Raw genomic sequence first — 19,077 nt, 5'->3', positions numbered from 1 at the left:
CTTACACATTGTAGTTTTTACCCTAGCCGGATTTCCATGAGATAAATATTGTGTTATGTGTTGCTACGTTCATGTTCATTGTTTTTACTTAATTCTAACTAGTTAAGTTGTAGCAAGCACAAACCTGTAGACTAGTGTGAAGTGTGATATAAGCAAAAAAGTTAAAACTAGTATAGTATATTAATTCACCCCCCTCCCCCTCTCAGTATACTAATTTGTGTTTGGGCCAATTGTATTATCAATTGATAAACTGATGTGGGCAAGAATAAAAATACAATTTTTAAAATACTTGATAAAGTAGTTAAGTATGGTATCTTAGTTCCTATTAAAGTGTAATCAATTGTCTAATGAAGAGGATAAAAGAAAGTTAGAGAAATGAGTTATTGATCAATTGATAAATTTTAGTAGAACCTTGGTTGAAATTGAAGATCAATTACTCGAGCATTGATATGGTATATTGGAGGAGAGATCGATTGCTTTAGACAAAAATTGGAAGATTAGTGAAGCATCACTACCTATAATACTCCATTTAATCACTATCGATGAGATATGTAACATGTTGGAGCAAGCTAAAAGAAGAATAAGTATTTTCACAATCGAGAAGCAAAGGAAGTTACCGCAAAATTGATGATGTTATACATAGAATGATTGGGGAAGTTAGACCAGATGTTCCAAGGAAGAAAGAGCCAAGAACTAAGAGGAACAAAGACAAGAAATTTGTTGATGATCAATTCTTTCACAGTTAGAGAATCAAATTTGTTTATAGCTAGAATCCTTGTTACAATTCATTCACATGAGGATATCAATTTTGAGATGAATGAGCTCAAAGATGTAGAAATTAATAAAGGCCAATCTTTAATTGACCCTATAAATATTGATTCTAGACCATAAAGTAATGTGCCTAATGTATTAGACAATTTGAGATCCATTTTAGTCATTTTAAATTGTCATTTTCAACTCAATGAAGTAGTATCTAATTCACCTTCTGCTAAAACCTTTTCAATCAAATATGAGCTTGAACCAAGTGGGTCCACTTTCCTTGGTGTAATCAAAGGATATAGCTCTATTTCCTAGTTCGCATAAATAAAGTCAGGAACACATTATCCAACATTATAACTACTATCAACAATCATAATTAATCTTACATATAAACAAGATTTATTGGAAGAATAACACAACACATGAGCATAACACATTGCCTGAGAAATTGTATGTCATCTCTAAGTCCTATAAGTCTGAGCATACAATAAGAATCACCAACCAACAAATGAAAAAATCACAATGAAGATAAGTGCAAGCATCCATGTTAGATCTCTTAAGATCATTACTCACTTTCAACTGAGAAATGTTGTCCTTGCTCAAACTTAGATGCAATGTGTGTAACCTCAATTGGATAGTCAACTGTGTAGTGGTTTGGGGCAACCTCTTAACACCGAGTTGCAACAAACTTTTCATTGGATTTGGGATTAGGGCAATCAATGACCACATGCCTAATGGTGTAACATCACCAACAACAAACGTGTAGTTCTTTGCTAGTACATGAGAAACCTAATTTGGTCATCCACGCTGGGCTTTAATTTTCTGGTAGATCCTTTTATATGTTTAAATCTACCAAAATATGTGTAAATGTTGTGGATGAAATATGGAGTAATTGTCAATATCCAAATGTAACCTAATGCATCACCAATCACCTCAAAACAAGAATCACTACAATAATGTAGTGGGAGATGTTGAACCCAAACCAAATTGAATATAGAATGATTCTACAGAAAGATCAAAAAAATGGTCACAGTTTGACCAAAAGATATTGTTCCCATGCCTTTAGATTGTGGAGAATTGCATTACAGTCCTCAATATGATCACAATACACAATTGAGAAGCCACTAACACAAGGATAAATTTCTAAGATTTCCTTCAAAATAAGCTTCTGGATATTAGTGATCCATTGATATATAGCAAAAAGAGAATGTCAAAAAATTAAGTGAACAAGAAACTCATACAAGCCTTGGTCGATTAGCATCACCATTGTTGAGTCCCTTGCGTTATCTTTAAATATCAAGTATTCCCCAAGCTTTTCAAAAGAAATGATCACATAAGACTTTAGATACTATATCAACACAAATCCAGATCATATAGTAAATTTAAGATATTGTTAGATTACTTGAATAATTATATTGATGTGCTCTATAAAAACTTTAAAATAAAGACATCCTAAGAAAACAATCTTTTTACATATTGTTTTTAATACTAACATTATAGAAATTATTCAAATTTGATACTAATTATACTTGATAAAACAAATAAGAATTTATATCTATAAATGCAAGATAACTTTCCATTCTCCAACCATAGTAAAGAGATCCACTAAAGGACTAAAGGCGGTGGGATGTCAACATCGGTCTTAATATGTACCTTTCTAAGATTAGGCAATCCAATCTTCCTTCGAATGGAAGAATTATTCAAAACTAAATATCTCGAGAAGGATAGATAAGTTCAAATAATGGAAGACATTATGACGTAGATAGAGATGAGGAAAATAATAATCCAATGAATACAAATTATTTAGGTGGATGACTTTATTAATTGAAAGGCGTATAAAAGAGAAATATTAGTTTGCCCATATTCAACGTGATTTTAGAGAAATTACTAAGAGTACAAATCTTAAATAAAAGAGTAAGGCACAAAACATAAAGCAGGTATATATGTACATCAGTATATTTAAAAATATTGATGGTTATGTTACAATCCTTATTTTACTTTATTGATTTATGTGCGTCTGGTGTTTTATTATTAAATGATAATAATAAATTATTTAATTTAGGTTTGATTCTATTTGTACTTTTTTAAAATTTATATGTAAAATATCAATTATGTTAAAATATATATATATATATTAATTAACTTATTTGGTAGTCACGAATTGATTGGCTTGTGAGAATATTTAAATTGTGTGCTATATTTATGGAGGAAAAAATTTATTTTATTTTAAACATTGAAATGAGAGAGCATAGGTCATTTATAATCCATTGCACAAGCCTACCTCATACTTCAATATGTAGGAGACATCTGATTGCACTTCCAATATTAGTTGTACAAACCCTATCTCTCATACATTTGAATTCGTGACTTCTCTTACAAGAACACAAGTTTCTCACCATCTAGAGTTGGAGTATTTAAATTGTATGCTATGTTTATGAAGGATGAACTTTATTTTATTTTGAACATTGAAATGGCATAACACATAGGTCATTTATAATCCATTATACAAGACTACCTCATACTTAAATATCTAGGAGACATGTTATTGCACCTCTAATATAAGGTGTGCAAACCCTATCTCCTATACATTTTAACTCGTGACCTCTCTTACAAGAACACAAGTTTCCCACCATCTAAAGTTGAGCATTGAATCATTGTTTTAGCCTTTTTTAACATTCAAAGAATATGATATTAACATTATTTCATCACTTGTGCTTCTTCCAATGTGTATAGCACCACTTATGCTCGGATCCTAGTTGAGGTCAACATCTCCAAAGGTCTCTCAGCGAAGATTTGTTTGGCCTCTCTAATTGGATCTTGGATCCAGTGTCTTGATTACGAAGGTATCCCTTTTCGATGCAGGAAGTGCCACAAGACCGGTCACCTTGCTGCTCCTCTGAAAAACCTAGACAGAAGAAGTCTCCTTGGTGGAAGAATGTGTCGAATGATCATTACACTATCCTCAAAGCCCCCTCTGTTGGGGATGGTGACTCTCCTTAGGACTCTTTGGTGGCTGCCACGACTGTTGTCTCAAATGGCTCTCTTGTGGCCCCTTCTTTGGAGACCTCCTCTATTCTACCCTTGTCTACGGATGTCTCCCTTGCAGATGATTCTTCGGTGGAGGAGTTTGTTGTTCCTCGTGGTCCTATTGGGGGCCAGGACCCTGTTCCCTCTCTTGGCCCCGCCCTTGTTCTGGACTTTCCTCCTGTTTCAGTGGGGGGCCAATTGGCTTTGGGTTCTTCTAGGGAGATTGTTGTTTTCTCGAATTCTCTTGGGTTCCATTGTTCTGTTTCTTCTGGAGATCGGATTGCTGAAGCAACTAAAGTGGAGGATAGTTGGAATGCAGTAAAAAGAAAGAAAACTAGGCCATCTGCTCCTTAAAAAGAATATTCGATCATGCAAGGGAGGCTCTAAATCAAAGGGCAAATCGTGATGTATCTGGCCCTGCCTCCTAGCTGGATCTTTTCTTTTGGCTGGTGACTGGCTTTTTGTCACCATGGTTACCCTTAGATTGGGGGGTGACTAGTTCTACATTTATTTATTGTACCTTTTGTTTATGCACTCATTGAAAACTTTAGGCTTGTACAAGGTTTCAAGCACCCTTCAAACCCTGTTTTAGTTAATCAAAAACATTATTTCATCACCCTAGGATAGTACTCTTTGGTCGATTGCTATTCTTATTGTGCTTATATTAATGCTTTTAATATAAGGTGTACAACCCCTCCCCACTACAGATTTGAACTTTTGACCTCTTACAAGAGCACAAGTTCTCTACCATCCACAATTGGCAAAGTATCAATTCATTTTTCACTTTCTGTATCATTCAAAGAATATGATATTAACATTATTTCATCATCCTAGGGCAAAAAATTTGGATTATTGTCATCCTTCATCTTTGCTCCAGGCCTTTAAATCTATTCATCTCAAGGTTTGATGAATGGAGAAACTAACCTTGCCTAGTTTTTGTGTGTGCGTGTCATCATTTACAATTTGATGAAGCAAATTATGTCATGCCCTTACACATCAACAACAATGATTTTAAGTGATTGTCACTGTTTTTGCACCAATAGACTCAACAAGACTTTGCATAAAAGCATGCAAATCAAAAGCCAACTTATGTTGTCAATCTTCAAATGTATAGCTATGGAAATAGCATGCAAATAAGCTCAAAATGTAAAATCATAAAGTTCACCCCACATGCAATATTCTGATATGTGCAGTTCTCTACCACTGAGTGGAAGTTCCGTACAGAATTCAAAATGAAAAGATATGCAGATGAATGTGAAAAATTGTACATTTAGCATTGGTTTGTAGCTATAAATCAACAAGCAAGGAAGCAAAAGTATAGGAGCAAATAGGATTTATTGAAACCAGAGCCCTCCCTTTCCCAAAGACATGTAACACCATATCCAGTACATTTAGTTTGGATATGTAATAACTTGTTAAATGTATTGGATGTAGTATCACCAAAAAAATCAAGCCATGAACTAATTAACAATAGTGCAATGCAGTCTTTTATAACAAGGTAAGCATTTAAGTAGGTACGATGAGCATAGATAAATCAAAAAAATCAGTCATAACTATGCTTGTGACCACCGATAATGCCAAAGCTTGAAATGTACAGAGTTCGGATAATTCCATGCAGGGTCTGGTGTAGGCAATTTTAGAGGAATGGAGACAAAAAGCTGCAGAACCAAAAACTCAGGTGAATGCTGCATTGGAATTACGATCTTACAGTTTCTATTTAAGCAAAATATTCAATGATAAACAGATATGATATATCTAAAAAATGTACAAAATGATAGACCAAACGCAATACTGGAGTGGAATCCTCCAAGTATTGTAACAACAAAATATACTCAACATTAAGAAAAAAAGGAGAACAGAATATAAATTTGATAATAGAGTGATGGCCTTAGACTACCTATAAATTCTACTACAAAATTAACATGTGAGATGAGCTGGCTACCCTCTTCCAAAACATGCCCACATACATCTTAAAGTATCAGTAATACATATATAAAGATATATTTAAGACCCATTAATGGAGTTTTGCATCCACTCTAATATCACCCCAACATCATTGCTTAAAGAGCCTTGACAAAGGCGGCATTCACTTAACACTTTGTGACAATCTTCCATCCCAAATCTTTGCACAGCCATGAGTACTACTCCCTTGCACTAATTACAAAAAACAAGTTGCAATGAAAGATGTCCCAATAGAAATGCGGTTAAATTAGCATATAAAGGTAGAATCATATAAAGCGATTGGGAAGCATGAAACTATTGGAAGTAACCTAGAACCCTAATAAAAACACTTATATATTGTATGTAGAACTTCGCAGAGAATTATGTATCCTCTTTGCCATAAGTCACAACATGAATGAATGCATGTCTCAAGGTTCGCCTTTTTAAGCTTATTATTTGAGTCTGTAAGACATGATTAAACTCTCCTTATGAAACAGTGCAACAACTTAAGGACAATGAATTAGTGAACAGTAACCAGCCAGGAAGAATGGCACACATTAAAGCAATTTAAGCATAAGAAGAAGTTTCGTGCAGTAAAACTGAAACACAAAATAGTAATGCGTAACAGAGGAGTATATGTCCGTCAATGGAAGGGTGGTTTTTAGGCCTTATTTCTAGATCTGAAATCCTTTGACCTCTTTGCCGTTTCAAATTTCTTGTAGTGTTACTTTTAATATTTTATTGATCTGTGTTAGTATTTCTTTATTTAGTTATTAAATTTTATTTTTATTTCTATTGAATTGACCCACAAATCAGTCAGCAACCTTGGTTAAAAGCCAGCAACAATTCTTTCCAGCCTTTAATCTGATAGAAACTTATCTTCAAAATCAGACACGGTAGCTGAATGCAGAACATTAATTGAACCTTTGTGCAGATGCACAAGGCAATTGCAAGCATTTCTATCATTGGTTAAAATGAAGCTTCTGTACAGTAATACTTACAAATGTTTAACAGGATAAACTCAACCTTAATGTGTATTGATTTCAGCATCTGTGTAATTAGTAGACACGTATTAAAGAGCTCAGGAAATATTGAACTCAACCGCAGTGTTTTCAGAATTACAAATTTTATGGTAAAATTGTCAGTGTAGCATAAAACTTCCAAAAGATTCTACAAAAAAAAATGGTTTGACGGTGAAATGTTTGCAAATTAATGATAGACTACTTAATTTGGTACAAGCAGTTCTATGTCTTGTCTGAGATGCATGAGTTGATTTCTAGCACCACAATGCACAACATGGAAAAAAATTATCCTGTTTTTTGAGACAATTTGGTATGTATTGCCATCTCACATCAGAGTTAGGCAGTGAAAATGTCTTAAGGTTGTTCGATCCCAGTGATCTCTGCCCTTTTTTTCTTCTGGCATTGGTACTAACCAGTAATTGCTATTGGTGTGTGATGGGTACGCCAAAGAGGAGTGGAAGGTGAAATGGGGAAAATTTTGGTCTATTTTTGACATACGTTTTTGATGTCCATGAGAGAGAGAGAGAGAGATACAGAGGTTGAGGAAGAGGAAGCTAGAGAGGGAGAGAAAGAGATGAGAGGAGAGATGAATGGGCAAAGAGACTAAGACATGTCTAGAAGTAGATGCAGATAGAGCGAGAGAGGAAAAGAGAGACAAATAGATAGATGTAGAGAGAGAGATAGAAAGAGAGAAGGGGAAAAGGGAGATAGAGAGGGAGAGGGAGAGCATAATGTTCCCTATTAGAACTTCACTTAATTTTCACTAGGACCCCTAAACGAGGTCTGGATTAATACCTTGGTTTAAAGCCCGCACCAAGTTAGTTATCAATAGCTAAACAAACACATAGTTCAACAATGTTCCAAAGAAAATTCTAATCATTATTATATAATCCTAATGTACACGAGATTTCCTTAAGGCTTTTTCAAAGAACCCATCCTCATTATGAAGCACCATGGGAGATCGTACAGGGCACATGGAACCTATCCATCAAGCCCAAGAGCGAGAAAGTGACAGCCACCATTCAACCTCCCTGCCCCACTCAGGGTTACCACTCTCAAATGGATCTTATACTACTTACAATCCCTATATGTACACTCCCCTCCATGATGGAATGGTAGATTAAGCTTATTGGAATCTTCATTATTAATTATACATTAGAAGCAATAGAATATCGGCACACATTCCCACTTCCCATCAAATGAACGTCCAATAACAAAAATTAGCCAATTGATATTGTAAACCATTCTTGCTTACTTTGAGTGGATACTCATACATTCCCATAGATGATCAGAAATCGTGACCTCTTGTATGGTTATAACTGTTATATAGGCGTGATTGGGCTATTTGCATTGTTTTGAATATTGGATTCATAATACATCTTTGATCCATTGTTGGCAGAATTCGTGATCAAGTTACCGATTCACAAAATGGGCAGCGTGATGGGCATTATATTTACCCCATGCTTGATTTGTTTCAAGGTCACTGTTTTAGCAAAATTATTCTAGAATCACAACTAAAAATGAGATCCATAAATATGATGCAATGGACAAATTTTATGGCATTTAATTGACAAATGTTGGAGTCCATTATGAATAGCCCTATGATCGACTATGCAAAGAACATTGGGAAGTAGGAGAAACACTTCTTTCTTATAATCCTTGGTTAATTTATGATGTAGATATTATTGGGTGGCTAGTGAGTTTCAAAGAAAAGCCCGACAAGAACGCCCAAAGTTATATTTTCTCCCGGCAGTTTATAAAGGCTTTGGAATAGCTGAGATAAGCAGAGGATCGGGCTCTTTCTTAAGTTCAAAAAAAATGCATGCAACTCCAATGCCGAGCTCCAGCTCTTACGGTCAATCTCCGAAGTTGCAAAAATAGAGGATTATGAGGCAAAATAGTGGTTGAATTGTCTATGCATGTGACTGTATCATGGTTACTCTAGAGAGAGCTCAAGAAATGGTGGTTGCTGCAATTGGAATGTCTGAAGCACATCATCAAACCATTCTGTTGTGACTTCTCTATTGGAACATTTCCCAGTTGGCTATACTGCACCGGTGGATTGGACTTCGTGACACAGTGACAGATATTCACTGTGTCTTCAGTACCTTTGAAGAGAATGTCACATGTCATAAAAGAATGCTTATTGATTTTGAAGCCCAGGGGGATGCTGTTTTTCAGAGACTGTGGTCTTTATGACATGGCAATGCTATGATTTCCTTCTGCTCAAAACATTGCAGATCGTCATTATGTACAAGGTGACAGTGTAAGGCCTATGGATACTCTACATGTTTTATTTGCTGACATTTATCAAGCAATTCATGAAATTGTGACGCTGAATGGAAAGACTGGGGCAGATCATACAAATTGCCAATGTCTGGTTGAACGATTGAAGCTTTTGAAGCCTCTGCTGGATGATGTTAAGGACTCAAAGATAGCTTTGACGGGATCAGTTGTCAGGGTATTTGAAGAACTATATTCTTCTTTGAAGAAGGCTCAGGAACTTATAGAAAGATGTAGTACAAAAGGGAGTCAAGTTTATAGGGTACTTTGCAGCCAGCAGAATATCACTAAATTTCAAGAAAAATCTTTGGATATCTATCATGTCCTGAATTCCTTGCCTCTTCTCTACATACTCCAGACCAGTTACAACTTCAAGTTGAAATTTGTGCTGAGGAATTGCGCAGGTTAAGATACACTATCTCAAACATAATGCCATTATAGGAATCGACACAGTTGGTAAAGGAGAAGCTCCATGAATGGTTATTCAAGGTTAGGGCGCAACTTCTGCGGGAGATGCAGGATACAAGTTTTGAGTTTGTTCTTCAAGATATAAATAAGGCAAAGAAGGCAATGGATAAGGCTCCTTCTGGGAGTATTATCAAAGTTATTGAAAACATGCTAAATACTGGAAATCTCAATACTCAATCTGGTCTTGATCTTCAATAGAGTTCTGTAATGACTGTCATTGCAGAGAAGCTCAACTTTTTCCATTTTCTTTCACATTTCCGATCTTTTCACAGGGGAGCATAGTTTGCACAAATGCAACCAGTGCAGTGTGCAAGCTGCTTCCAGAGTCATGGGGCTTTATGTGTCTTGTGCACACACACCAGATGATCACACTCCAAACCGAAGTGTTAATAATGTTAACCTGATCACCTACAGGTCTGATAGTACATACCATAAATGTTCTTCTCAATATAATATATCTCTAAATTAGCATTTTATATAGGACTCTAAGGGCCAGAGACTTCTTAGGAAACAAGATTATAATGTTTAACCAAACTAACAATTAGTTTGTTAAGTGCTATTAATTATATCTTCATGAATCGCCGACTAGGAAGGAGTTTGATTAGTGCTCATTTAGGAAAGGTTATGTCCCTCTAAGGGACATATCCTTTAGAAAGGATATATAGTAGGTTGTAAATGCAGTTTATATGACACACAGTTACAGCAGTCTGCTCCTCCAAGCATTTTACATCCAGCGTATTCTAAATCAGAGATATTCTAATTCAATCAAGATCGATTGTAGAGTACTGGATCTGCATTTAGGATAAGTGTTAAATTCCTCAACAATCTGAATATTCATAATATTTAGAAGACCATTTCAGCAATTCAAGACTGAACTAATAGTCTGATCCAAAGAACAAAGAATTAGCAGAAACTTTACATGGTATCAGAGCCAAGTTATCGGTTCTAGGGCTCTGCAAAACTCAGTTATCAAACTTCATATATATTTAGTAGCTTTCTCCTATCTTCAGTGGCATACACAATCAGACTTGAGGACAAGTTTGATGGAAAAGAACACTTTGAAGCCTGGAAATTCAGAATCTTGATGATTCTTGAAGAGAACAATGTTAAACAATTCGTTGACGGAGCATCCAAACAACCCCCAGTTGAACCTCACAAATCTATATGGCGAAAAGAAAATAGAAAAGCTATTCAAATCATCTTGGATGGAGTTAAAAATGATATTGTACCTATGCTTACAAAACATCAAACTGCCTTTGATATGATGAACGTATTACAAAATGCATATGAAATAAAAAATGCAACCAGGGTTCTTGCACTAAAAAGGCAACTAAATCACATTCAAATAAAGAAAGGAGAATCGATAAATTCTTATTTCCTAAGAGTTGCCGGCATTAGAGATGAACTATCAAGCATAGGAACCATCATTAGTGACACAAAATTAATACTTATGGCTATACATGGATTGCCAGATTCATGGGAGACATTCGCACAAAGAATAAGTGCTAGAGATCAGCTTCTGGACTTTAACAAACTCAAGAAAAGTTGTCTTCAAGAGGAATCTAGAAAACTAAAGAAAAGAGGGAAACCAAAAATAGAAGATGAAGAACTTCACGTTCTTAATACAAACTCTTATAAGGGCAAGAAGAAGCATTTCAAGAAGAAAAAGGGAAATCAAAAAAATGTGAAGCCCAAGAAAGATCTATCTAAAATAAAGAGTTTCAAATGCGAAAAATTTGGACACTATAGATCTAATTGTCTTAAAAATTCCAAACAACAGGCAAATTGTACATATGTCACTAAAGAAGAAGATACTAATGATCCTGAGAACCGTGTTTTGTATTCCTCTCTATCAAATGAAATTTCAAATAAAGCATGGGTAATTGATAGTGGATCTTCTAGACATATAACGAGATACAAAGAAACTCTAGATTTTTTATCAGAGAAGGTTAATAGTGAAGCTAACATTGGTGATAACTCAGCACACCCCGTTGAAGGAATTGGAAATTGTACTTTGAAACTAAAATCAAGAAATACTCTTCTTCTTAAAGGTGTACTCTATGTACCAGGGATTAAAAGAAACCTAATCTCAATTACAGCACTTGAAGATGATGGACATAATGTTGCATTCATAGATGGCAAAGTATTAACTTGGGCTAATAACTCTTCTATCAAAAAAGCAAAGTTAATTGGTCAAAGAAAAGAATATTTGTATGAATTAAATACAGAATCTAGTCAATCCACTCAAGCCCTAGTCCATGAAGCTATAGATACAAATGAAATATGGCACAGAAGATTAGGGCATCTAAATTTTAAAACCTTATCAACTATGGAGAAGATGGTTACTGGATTACCCAAATTAAATAAAGACCATCCTAGTATTTGCAAAGGGCGTGCTCTGGGTAAAAGCACCAGAAGTCCCTTTCATGATAGTACTAGAAAAACAAATAATGTACTAGAATTAATTCATTCCAATTTATATGGACCTATGTCTATTCCTTCTCTTGGAGAATTTTGGTATTATATCTTGTTCATATATGACTTCTCTAGGAAAACATGGATTTACTTTTTAAAATGCAAGGAATTAGAAAAAATCCTACAAAGATTTAAAGAATTCAAAGCATTAACTAAAAAAATTTCAGGACATAAAATTAAAACCCTTAGAACTGATAACGGAGGAGAATATACCTCAGACTTGTTTAAAAGTTTTGTAACGAATCAGGAATTAAGAGGGAGTACATTGTTCCTTATAACCCAGAGCAAAACAGGGTAGCAGAAAGAAAGAATAGGACAATTATAGAAGCTGCTAGGGCTATGATTTTTGACCAAAATCTAGAATACTATCTTTGGGCAGAAGCCTCTTGTACTGCAAAACAGAAGCCCTCACTCCTATCTTTAAGATAAAATCCCTGAAAAAGTATTTACTAAAGTAAAACCCAATATAAGTCCTCTTAGAATTTTTGGACGTCCTGTATATATCCATATTCCAAAAGAAAATAGAACCAAGTTAGAACCCTCTGGGAGGAAAGGTATTTTTGTAGGGTATAGTGAAACTTCTAAAGCATATAGGATTTTCATACCTGGACAAAAAACTATTGAACTTAGCAGAGATGTAATCTTTGACGAAGATCTTGCATTCAAAAGAGTCATAAGTTCTGATGAACCTTCTTCTTTATCTATTTTTGAAAGAAATAGTGACTTTGGGTCCCAGAGGGAGAACTTAGAAGAAATCAAAGATGAAATTCAAAATATGAACCTTAAAGAAAATTCAAAGAAAAGACCACTTTGGGCCATTAAAACAATTGAAGCAGCCCAAGACTTTGTTGCACCTTCCGAAACAGTCAGAGAAAGCAAAAGACCTAGAAGATTCTCTGGTTATACAGCTAACATGAGTGACTTATCCAAAACAAAGCCAACCAATCCCTCTGATGCTATTAAACAGATAGCTTGGAAAGAAGCTATGACAGAAGAATACCAATCTATCATAAAAAATGATGTTTGGAAATTGTTCCAAGACCTAAAGGAAAACCTGTTGTTTCTTCTAAGTGGATATTTAGAATAAAGCATGTTGTTGACAGTAGTATTGAGAAGTATAAAGTCATATTTGTAGCCAGAGGATTTTCTCAGAAAGAAGGGATTGATTATGAAGAAACCTTTGCTCCTATTGCCAAATATACCTCCGTAAGAGCAGTCTTAGCAATTGCTGCATCAAAGGGATGGAAGGTACATCAGATGGATGTAAAAACAACATTCCTAAATGGAAAGATTTAAGAAGAAGTCTATCTAGAGCAACCGGAAGGATTTGAAACTCATGATCCTAACGCTTTTGTTTGCAAGCTCAAGAAAGCTCTTTATGGGCTTAAACAAGCTCCCAGGGCCTGGTATGAAATAATTGATAAATATCTCACCGGCTTAGGATTCTCCAAGAATGAAGCCGATTCAAACTTGTATTATAAAAGAGATAAAAATGATATGGTAATTCTGATATTGTATGTTGATGATTTATTAATCAAGGTGATGATCATCTTATAGATCAATGCAAGAAAGATCTAACTAGAGAATTCGAGATGAAAGACTTGGGGCTTCTCCATTACTTCCTAGGATTAGAAGTACGACAGTATTCTGACAGTATCATACTTAATCAAGGCAAGTACACATCAGACATTTTGAACAGATTTAGAATGTGGAATTGCAAGTCTATGTCTTCTGCAATGGAGACTAATTTACATAAACTTAAAGAAGCAGCAGCAGAATCACCTTCCATAGATTCTACTCTCTACATACAGATGATTGGATCACTTATGTACTTCGTAAATACAAGACCAGATATTTGCTATGCAGTTAATGCCTTAAATCAGTTTATGTGTGAACCAAAGGAGATTCACCTAGTTGCGATTAAACACACTATGAGATACTTACAAGGCACCCTTAATTTTGGACTCAAATATGAGAAAGTTGCTTTAGATTTGCATGGATTCACCGATTCAGATTGGAGTGGAAGTGTTAAAGACGGGAAAAGCACTTCAAGATGCTGTTTCAATTTAGGATCAACTCTAATATCTTGGATATGCGGAAAGCAGTCTTTAGTTGCTCAGAGCTCCATAGAAGCAGAATACCTTGCAACAGCAATGGCCTCTCATGAAGCAGTCTGGCTGAGGAAGTTACTTGTAGGATTATTAATTTACTTGGGCAAGCCATGAATCCTACGATTATTCATTGTGATAATCAGAGTTCCATCAAACTCTTAGTGAATCCAGTTTTCCATGACAGGTTTAACATATTGAAATTTCTTACCATTATGTAAGAGATATGATAGACAGGAATTCTGTAAAATTGGAATACATTTGTACTGCAAATCAGACAGCAAACATACTCACCAAACCTCTATCTAGAGTAAAGATAGAACATTTCGAGAGGAGACTTGGTATGGTTGAGTTGTAATCCATTTGTACTCTTTTGATTATTAATAAAATAATTTTATTTTTGTCAAGCTATCGACTGTTATGGCTCCACCATTTGTATTCATTATTTTAAGAGGTGACGATCTCTGAAAAATAATGGACACTTGTACAAAACATTATGAGAGATGACTATCTCTTAGATAATGTGTTAAACATAAGAGTTCTACTGTAAGATCTAGATGAGTTCAAGATCATATTGTGATGTAGACATTGCTATGTTTATGAGTCACAGATTGGATAAAGGGAGAATTTTCTTCTTCTCTGAGGTTATCCTGTTTTTTGATAGATCTTAAACTCTGGATATTGTTGTGATACTAGTTTCTATGAAATCACAATTTGGATAAACGAAGAGATTACTCTTCAGATTTATCCTGTATAATATCACTAGTAGTAGTGATTTGTCATACCACAGGTTTAGTAATATGACTTTGTATCATGTGTTCTATGATACCATATACTAAGAAGAATCAAACAGATAGAGAGTATTAATTCTTCTGTATTGGTGTTGCTAGATATAATATCTCTCTATAGGATTATCAGTTTAAGAGGGAGTGTTAATAATGTTAACCTACAGGTTTGATAGTACAGACCATAAATGTTCTTCTCAGTATAATATATCTCTAAATTAGCATTTTATATATGACTCTAAGGGCCAGCGACTTCTTAGGAAACAAGATTATAATGTTTAACCAAACTAACAATTAGTTTGTTAAGTGCTATTAATTATATCTTCATGAATCGCAGACTAGGAAGGAGTTTGATTAGTGCTCATTTAGGAAGGGTTATGTCCCTCTAAGGGACATACCCTTTAGAAAGGATATATAGTAGGTTGTAAATGCAATTTATAGGACACACAATTACAGCAGTCTGCTCCTCTAAGCATTTTACATCCAACGAATTCTAAATCAGAGATATTCTAATTCAATCAAGATCGATTGTAGAGTATTGGATCTACATTTAAGATAAGTGTTAAATTCCTCAACAATTTGAATATTCATAATATTTAGAAGACCATTCTCAACAATTCAAGACTGAACTAAAAGTTTGATCGAAAGAACAAAGAATTAGCAGAAACTTTACACAAAGTGGGTTCAACTTTCCTAAATTTACCCTTGAATGGCAAAGGTACATCAAAAAATTAAAAATTATATCCATTTCCAGAAGTAAAGGGGATTAAAGGCAACATTTTGCATGAAGTATGGTATTGAGAATTAAAAAATTATAGTTCTCTCTAGGCCCAACAATATGCCAAGTGAGTATTGCTACTCAATTGAAAATATTTACACAAAGTTCTGAAAGGTGAAATTCACTGGACAGGAAACCTGGATATATATTTGCGATCTCAAGTGAAACTATATTCACCCAGATTAGCAATTTTTAATATCTATTAAGAGATTAAATCTTTTCATTAAAGGTGAAAATTATGTTCACGGGAGAGTTAACGTAAGTGTTAGCCATTTTTGCCTCCCATTCAACCCACCATCAATAACCGATCAGGGATATCTTCAATGGGCTATTTTCTTTTTGTGGGTTAACACATAATTAGGTTGGGGTTAACATTTTGTGTTAACTCGGTCTCTTCATGAACCAAATTGACTCGGTTCCTTCATCAATCGAGCTAGTTCAGTGTGTTCTTTGACCTAGTGAACTAGGTCGTCTCATTTGTCAAGTTGCAGGTTAACACACGTTTTCTGTCAGGGTTAACCATTTTCGCCATTTTAGAGAATGACTTTGCTCCTCTTTCCGAAATAACGAAATTTGCTATTTCGGAAGGCTTACCCTTTTGCTTTCATGAAATCGCATGCTGCCTCCTCCACCGTGCAATTGGGAATGTGTTGACCAACTGATTCATGCCACATGGAAAATTCTTCTTATGTTGGGTTGCTTTTGATCCAATGGTTTTTGTATTTTTGCATAGCTGCCTTAGATCTGGACGCATCTTTTAAAATTTATGTATGCATCTCAGCCATCCATTTGTTATGAAGATCTTGATCTACAGTTGGGTTTTATTCACTTGTTGAGGAGATTTCTTGCAGCATTTGGGCCGTCTATTTCAGAATGAAGATCTACATCGAGGATTCATCTTTTTTGGGGCAAATCAGATTTATTCCACGCGGGTTAACTCTACAATTTTGCTGCAGGTTAACATTGCATGTTATCCCATCACGCGTTTTCTAACAGTGGTGTGAATTCATTTGTTGCGGCCATGACACATTACAAGGATTGTTCTTTAATGCTGAACTACATTCTTAGGCCTTGTTTGCACGACACCTTTGCATCTCCATGCCTCTTTATTGAATGTAATGATCAAATCTCATGGGATTTGATTTCTTATGGCTGGGTGCATTTGTTTTTCCCTTCTTGTCACTTCACTACAGCAAGCTGATTTTAAGATCAGATTTTACTCTGATATTCATTTATTGCTCTCTACAATTCAACTCCACTTAGGTTGGGGTTTGAACTCCATAGTTTAGATCCGAGTTATGCCTGCTCTATAAAGACAAGTTGTAAATACATTTTCTGGGTTCTTCTCTGTTCTTCTCTGGTTCATGACAGCAGCCTTGTGCACTGTTATTGTAACTGCAACTTTGCCTTCCATTAATAAAACTTGTCATTTTCTTACCTATTCTTACCATTTTGCTCTCTAGGGCATGTATTTGCCTTGTAGTGAATAGTTCCTTTCTATTTTCTTGATTCATATGTTGTGTTAAGTCTATTAGTAATTGTTGCATAGTGAAATATCTTTCCTTTCAGCACTTCAATCAGTTCCAAACCTGCATGTGGTTCCTTTGACATAGAATAGAGTCAAGACTAGAGTATTCTGGATTTTCATTGTTGTGTAGTGCAGTCATAGGCAGAGCTGTGACCACACTTCTATCTCGGTGCATCACCCCCTTTCCCTTTCTACATTCTCTTTCAGTTCTCCTTCTCCCTTTTCCTTCCCAGTTTTAGTTTAGGTGCATAATAGTAAGGAAGCCAGCCTTCTCCGAAGATTCAGCCTCAGAGCGCAAGTCGCACATTTGAAGGTTGTTTCCATGTTACACAAGGTCGCTTGAGGGTCATACCTCAAGCAAGGGTGCAGATTTTTTGTCAATAGTAAAGAAATTGGTAAAAATAAAATGATATTTCCTTACAGCAAAGGTAAACATAAGGGTCAGATATTTTAAAATAGGGAAAAGTGAGAAACCAATGAAGAGGGACCTTTTCAAGATTCAGTTGCAAAACTGAATAATGTTTTCAAGGGGAATCTGTTTATTGAAAAAGATGGGCCAGAAAAGGTTGCTTCTTTCTCGAAAGTCTGTAGGCTACAGGGAAGAGAAGATGGTTTTCGAAGTTCTGATTGTAACAGAGAGAAAGGGGAATTATATTTGTGTTTTCTGCAGCTAGATTTTAATGGCAGGGTTAAAAGTGATCCAGGGATCATTTTTGTTGTGTATTGAAAATTAAAGAGAAGTTTGTATCCTAGATGTTTTGGTCCAGATATTTACTTCTCTGATTGAAATAAATCAGTTGGTTGTTTCTTTCATGTTTTTTAATATTATCCTGTATCATCTTGTCAAGTAGATGTTTGCAATGTGAATCTGTTGGTTTATGTATACATGTTTTGCAGATAGAGATATTAAATTCCCTTTTGATTTCTCTGTAATAGGGAAGATTGAATATGTGATCTGTTGATCATTTGTTTATTTTTCTCTGAATCTTTCATGTAATCACATTCATTTCGTATTGGTGAATGAATGTCAGTTGCCTTCGTGTCTTCTAGTTAAAGAAATAATCAGTAACTAATTCGTTGAATATCTTTTAGGAGGGAGCTGTAGCTCTCAATTCAGAGGAAAGCTAGCAATTCCATGATAGTCTTTCCAACTGTTGGTTGAGTTTGTTCTTCTGTTAGGGCATTCTGAGTCTTTCTGTATCATTCATTTTGAAGGATAAATCTGTCAACCAACATATGGTATACCTTCTCCCGAATGTACTGTGACTGTTTCCAACTAATTGTTGGCCTTGATCGCTTGTCTTAATTAGGTGGTTGCTCTTAACTATGACTATCTCTAACATCTATTCACAACACAACTAGTAATATTCTTAATACATAATCGATTGCGTACTGCTGCTTGACAAAAATGTATCATCAATATCCATGGTCTGCTGTAGACGATGAACTACCATCACCACCTTCACTGGAGGAGAGTAACAGTTTTTTGGGTGGAATACATATATCTTCATTATCAATTTAAATATTTGTTTTTACTTTAGGTTATTGCGGGGCCATGACAGTCTTCCCTTCCCAATATTGCTTATCCTCGAGCAATCTCAAATTCAGACAATTGATGATCTTCTCTTTCCCATGTAGCATCTTCTATAGGCAGGCCTTTCTCCACTGAACCAATAATTTGGGAGTCTTATTCTTTTATCTTTTCTTCCCCATAGCTCGGAAGTCTTATTCTATAATCTTTTCTCCCGCATAGCAAGGAAGATTTCAAGTTTCAAAAATAAATTTGCCTTCGATGGAAACATGAAATATATTGTGGATTCTAATATTTCCAAACAATTCCAATTCCAAAGCTATCACATCTCTCTAATAATCTTGTATTATCCGAAAAATCGAGCTTCCACTC

General features: G+C 35.1%; 1 protein-coding gene across 1 annotated transcript in view; it reads right to left on the bottom strand.

Moving 5' to 3' along the window:
* Nucleotides 1–1,201: 1,201 nt before the first annotated feature.
* LOC149575987 (U3 snoRNP-associated protein-like EMB2271) overlaps nt 1,202–19,077 on the bottom strand; it is a 56,701-nt gene continuing 38,825 nt past the window's right edge. Inside the window, exon 7 of the mRNA XM_089816114.1 lies at nt 1,202–2,071. Coding sequence (XP_089672240.1) covers nt 1,970–2,071 — 102 coding nt within the window. The 3' untranslated portion in view covers nt 1,202–1,969. The remainder of the gene's footprint in view (nt 2,072–19,077) is intronic.

The sequence above is a fragment of the Cupressus sempervirens genome, chromosome 1 (genome assembly GCF_028749045.1).
Source record: "Cupressus sempervirens isolate cs-2001-9-10 chromosome 1, ASM2874904v1, whole genome shotgun sequence".
Taxonomy (NCBI): domain Eukaryota; kingdom Viridiplantae; phylum Streptophyta; class Pinopsida; order Cupressales; family Cupressaceae; genus Cupressus; species Cupressus sempervirens.
The sequence above is the reverse complement of the archived record's forward strand: the minus strand, read 5'-3'. Positions and strand labels throughout refer to the sequence as shown.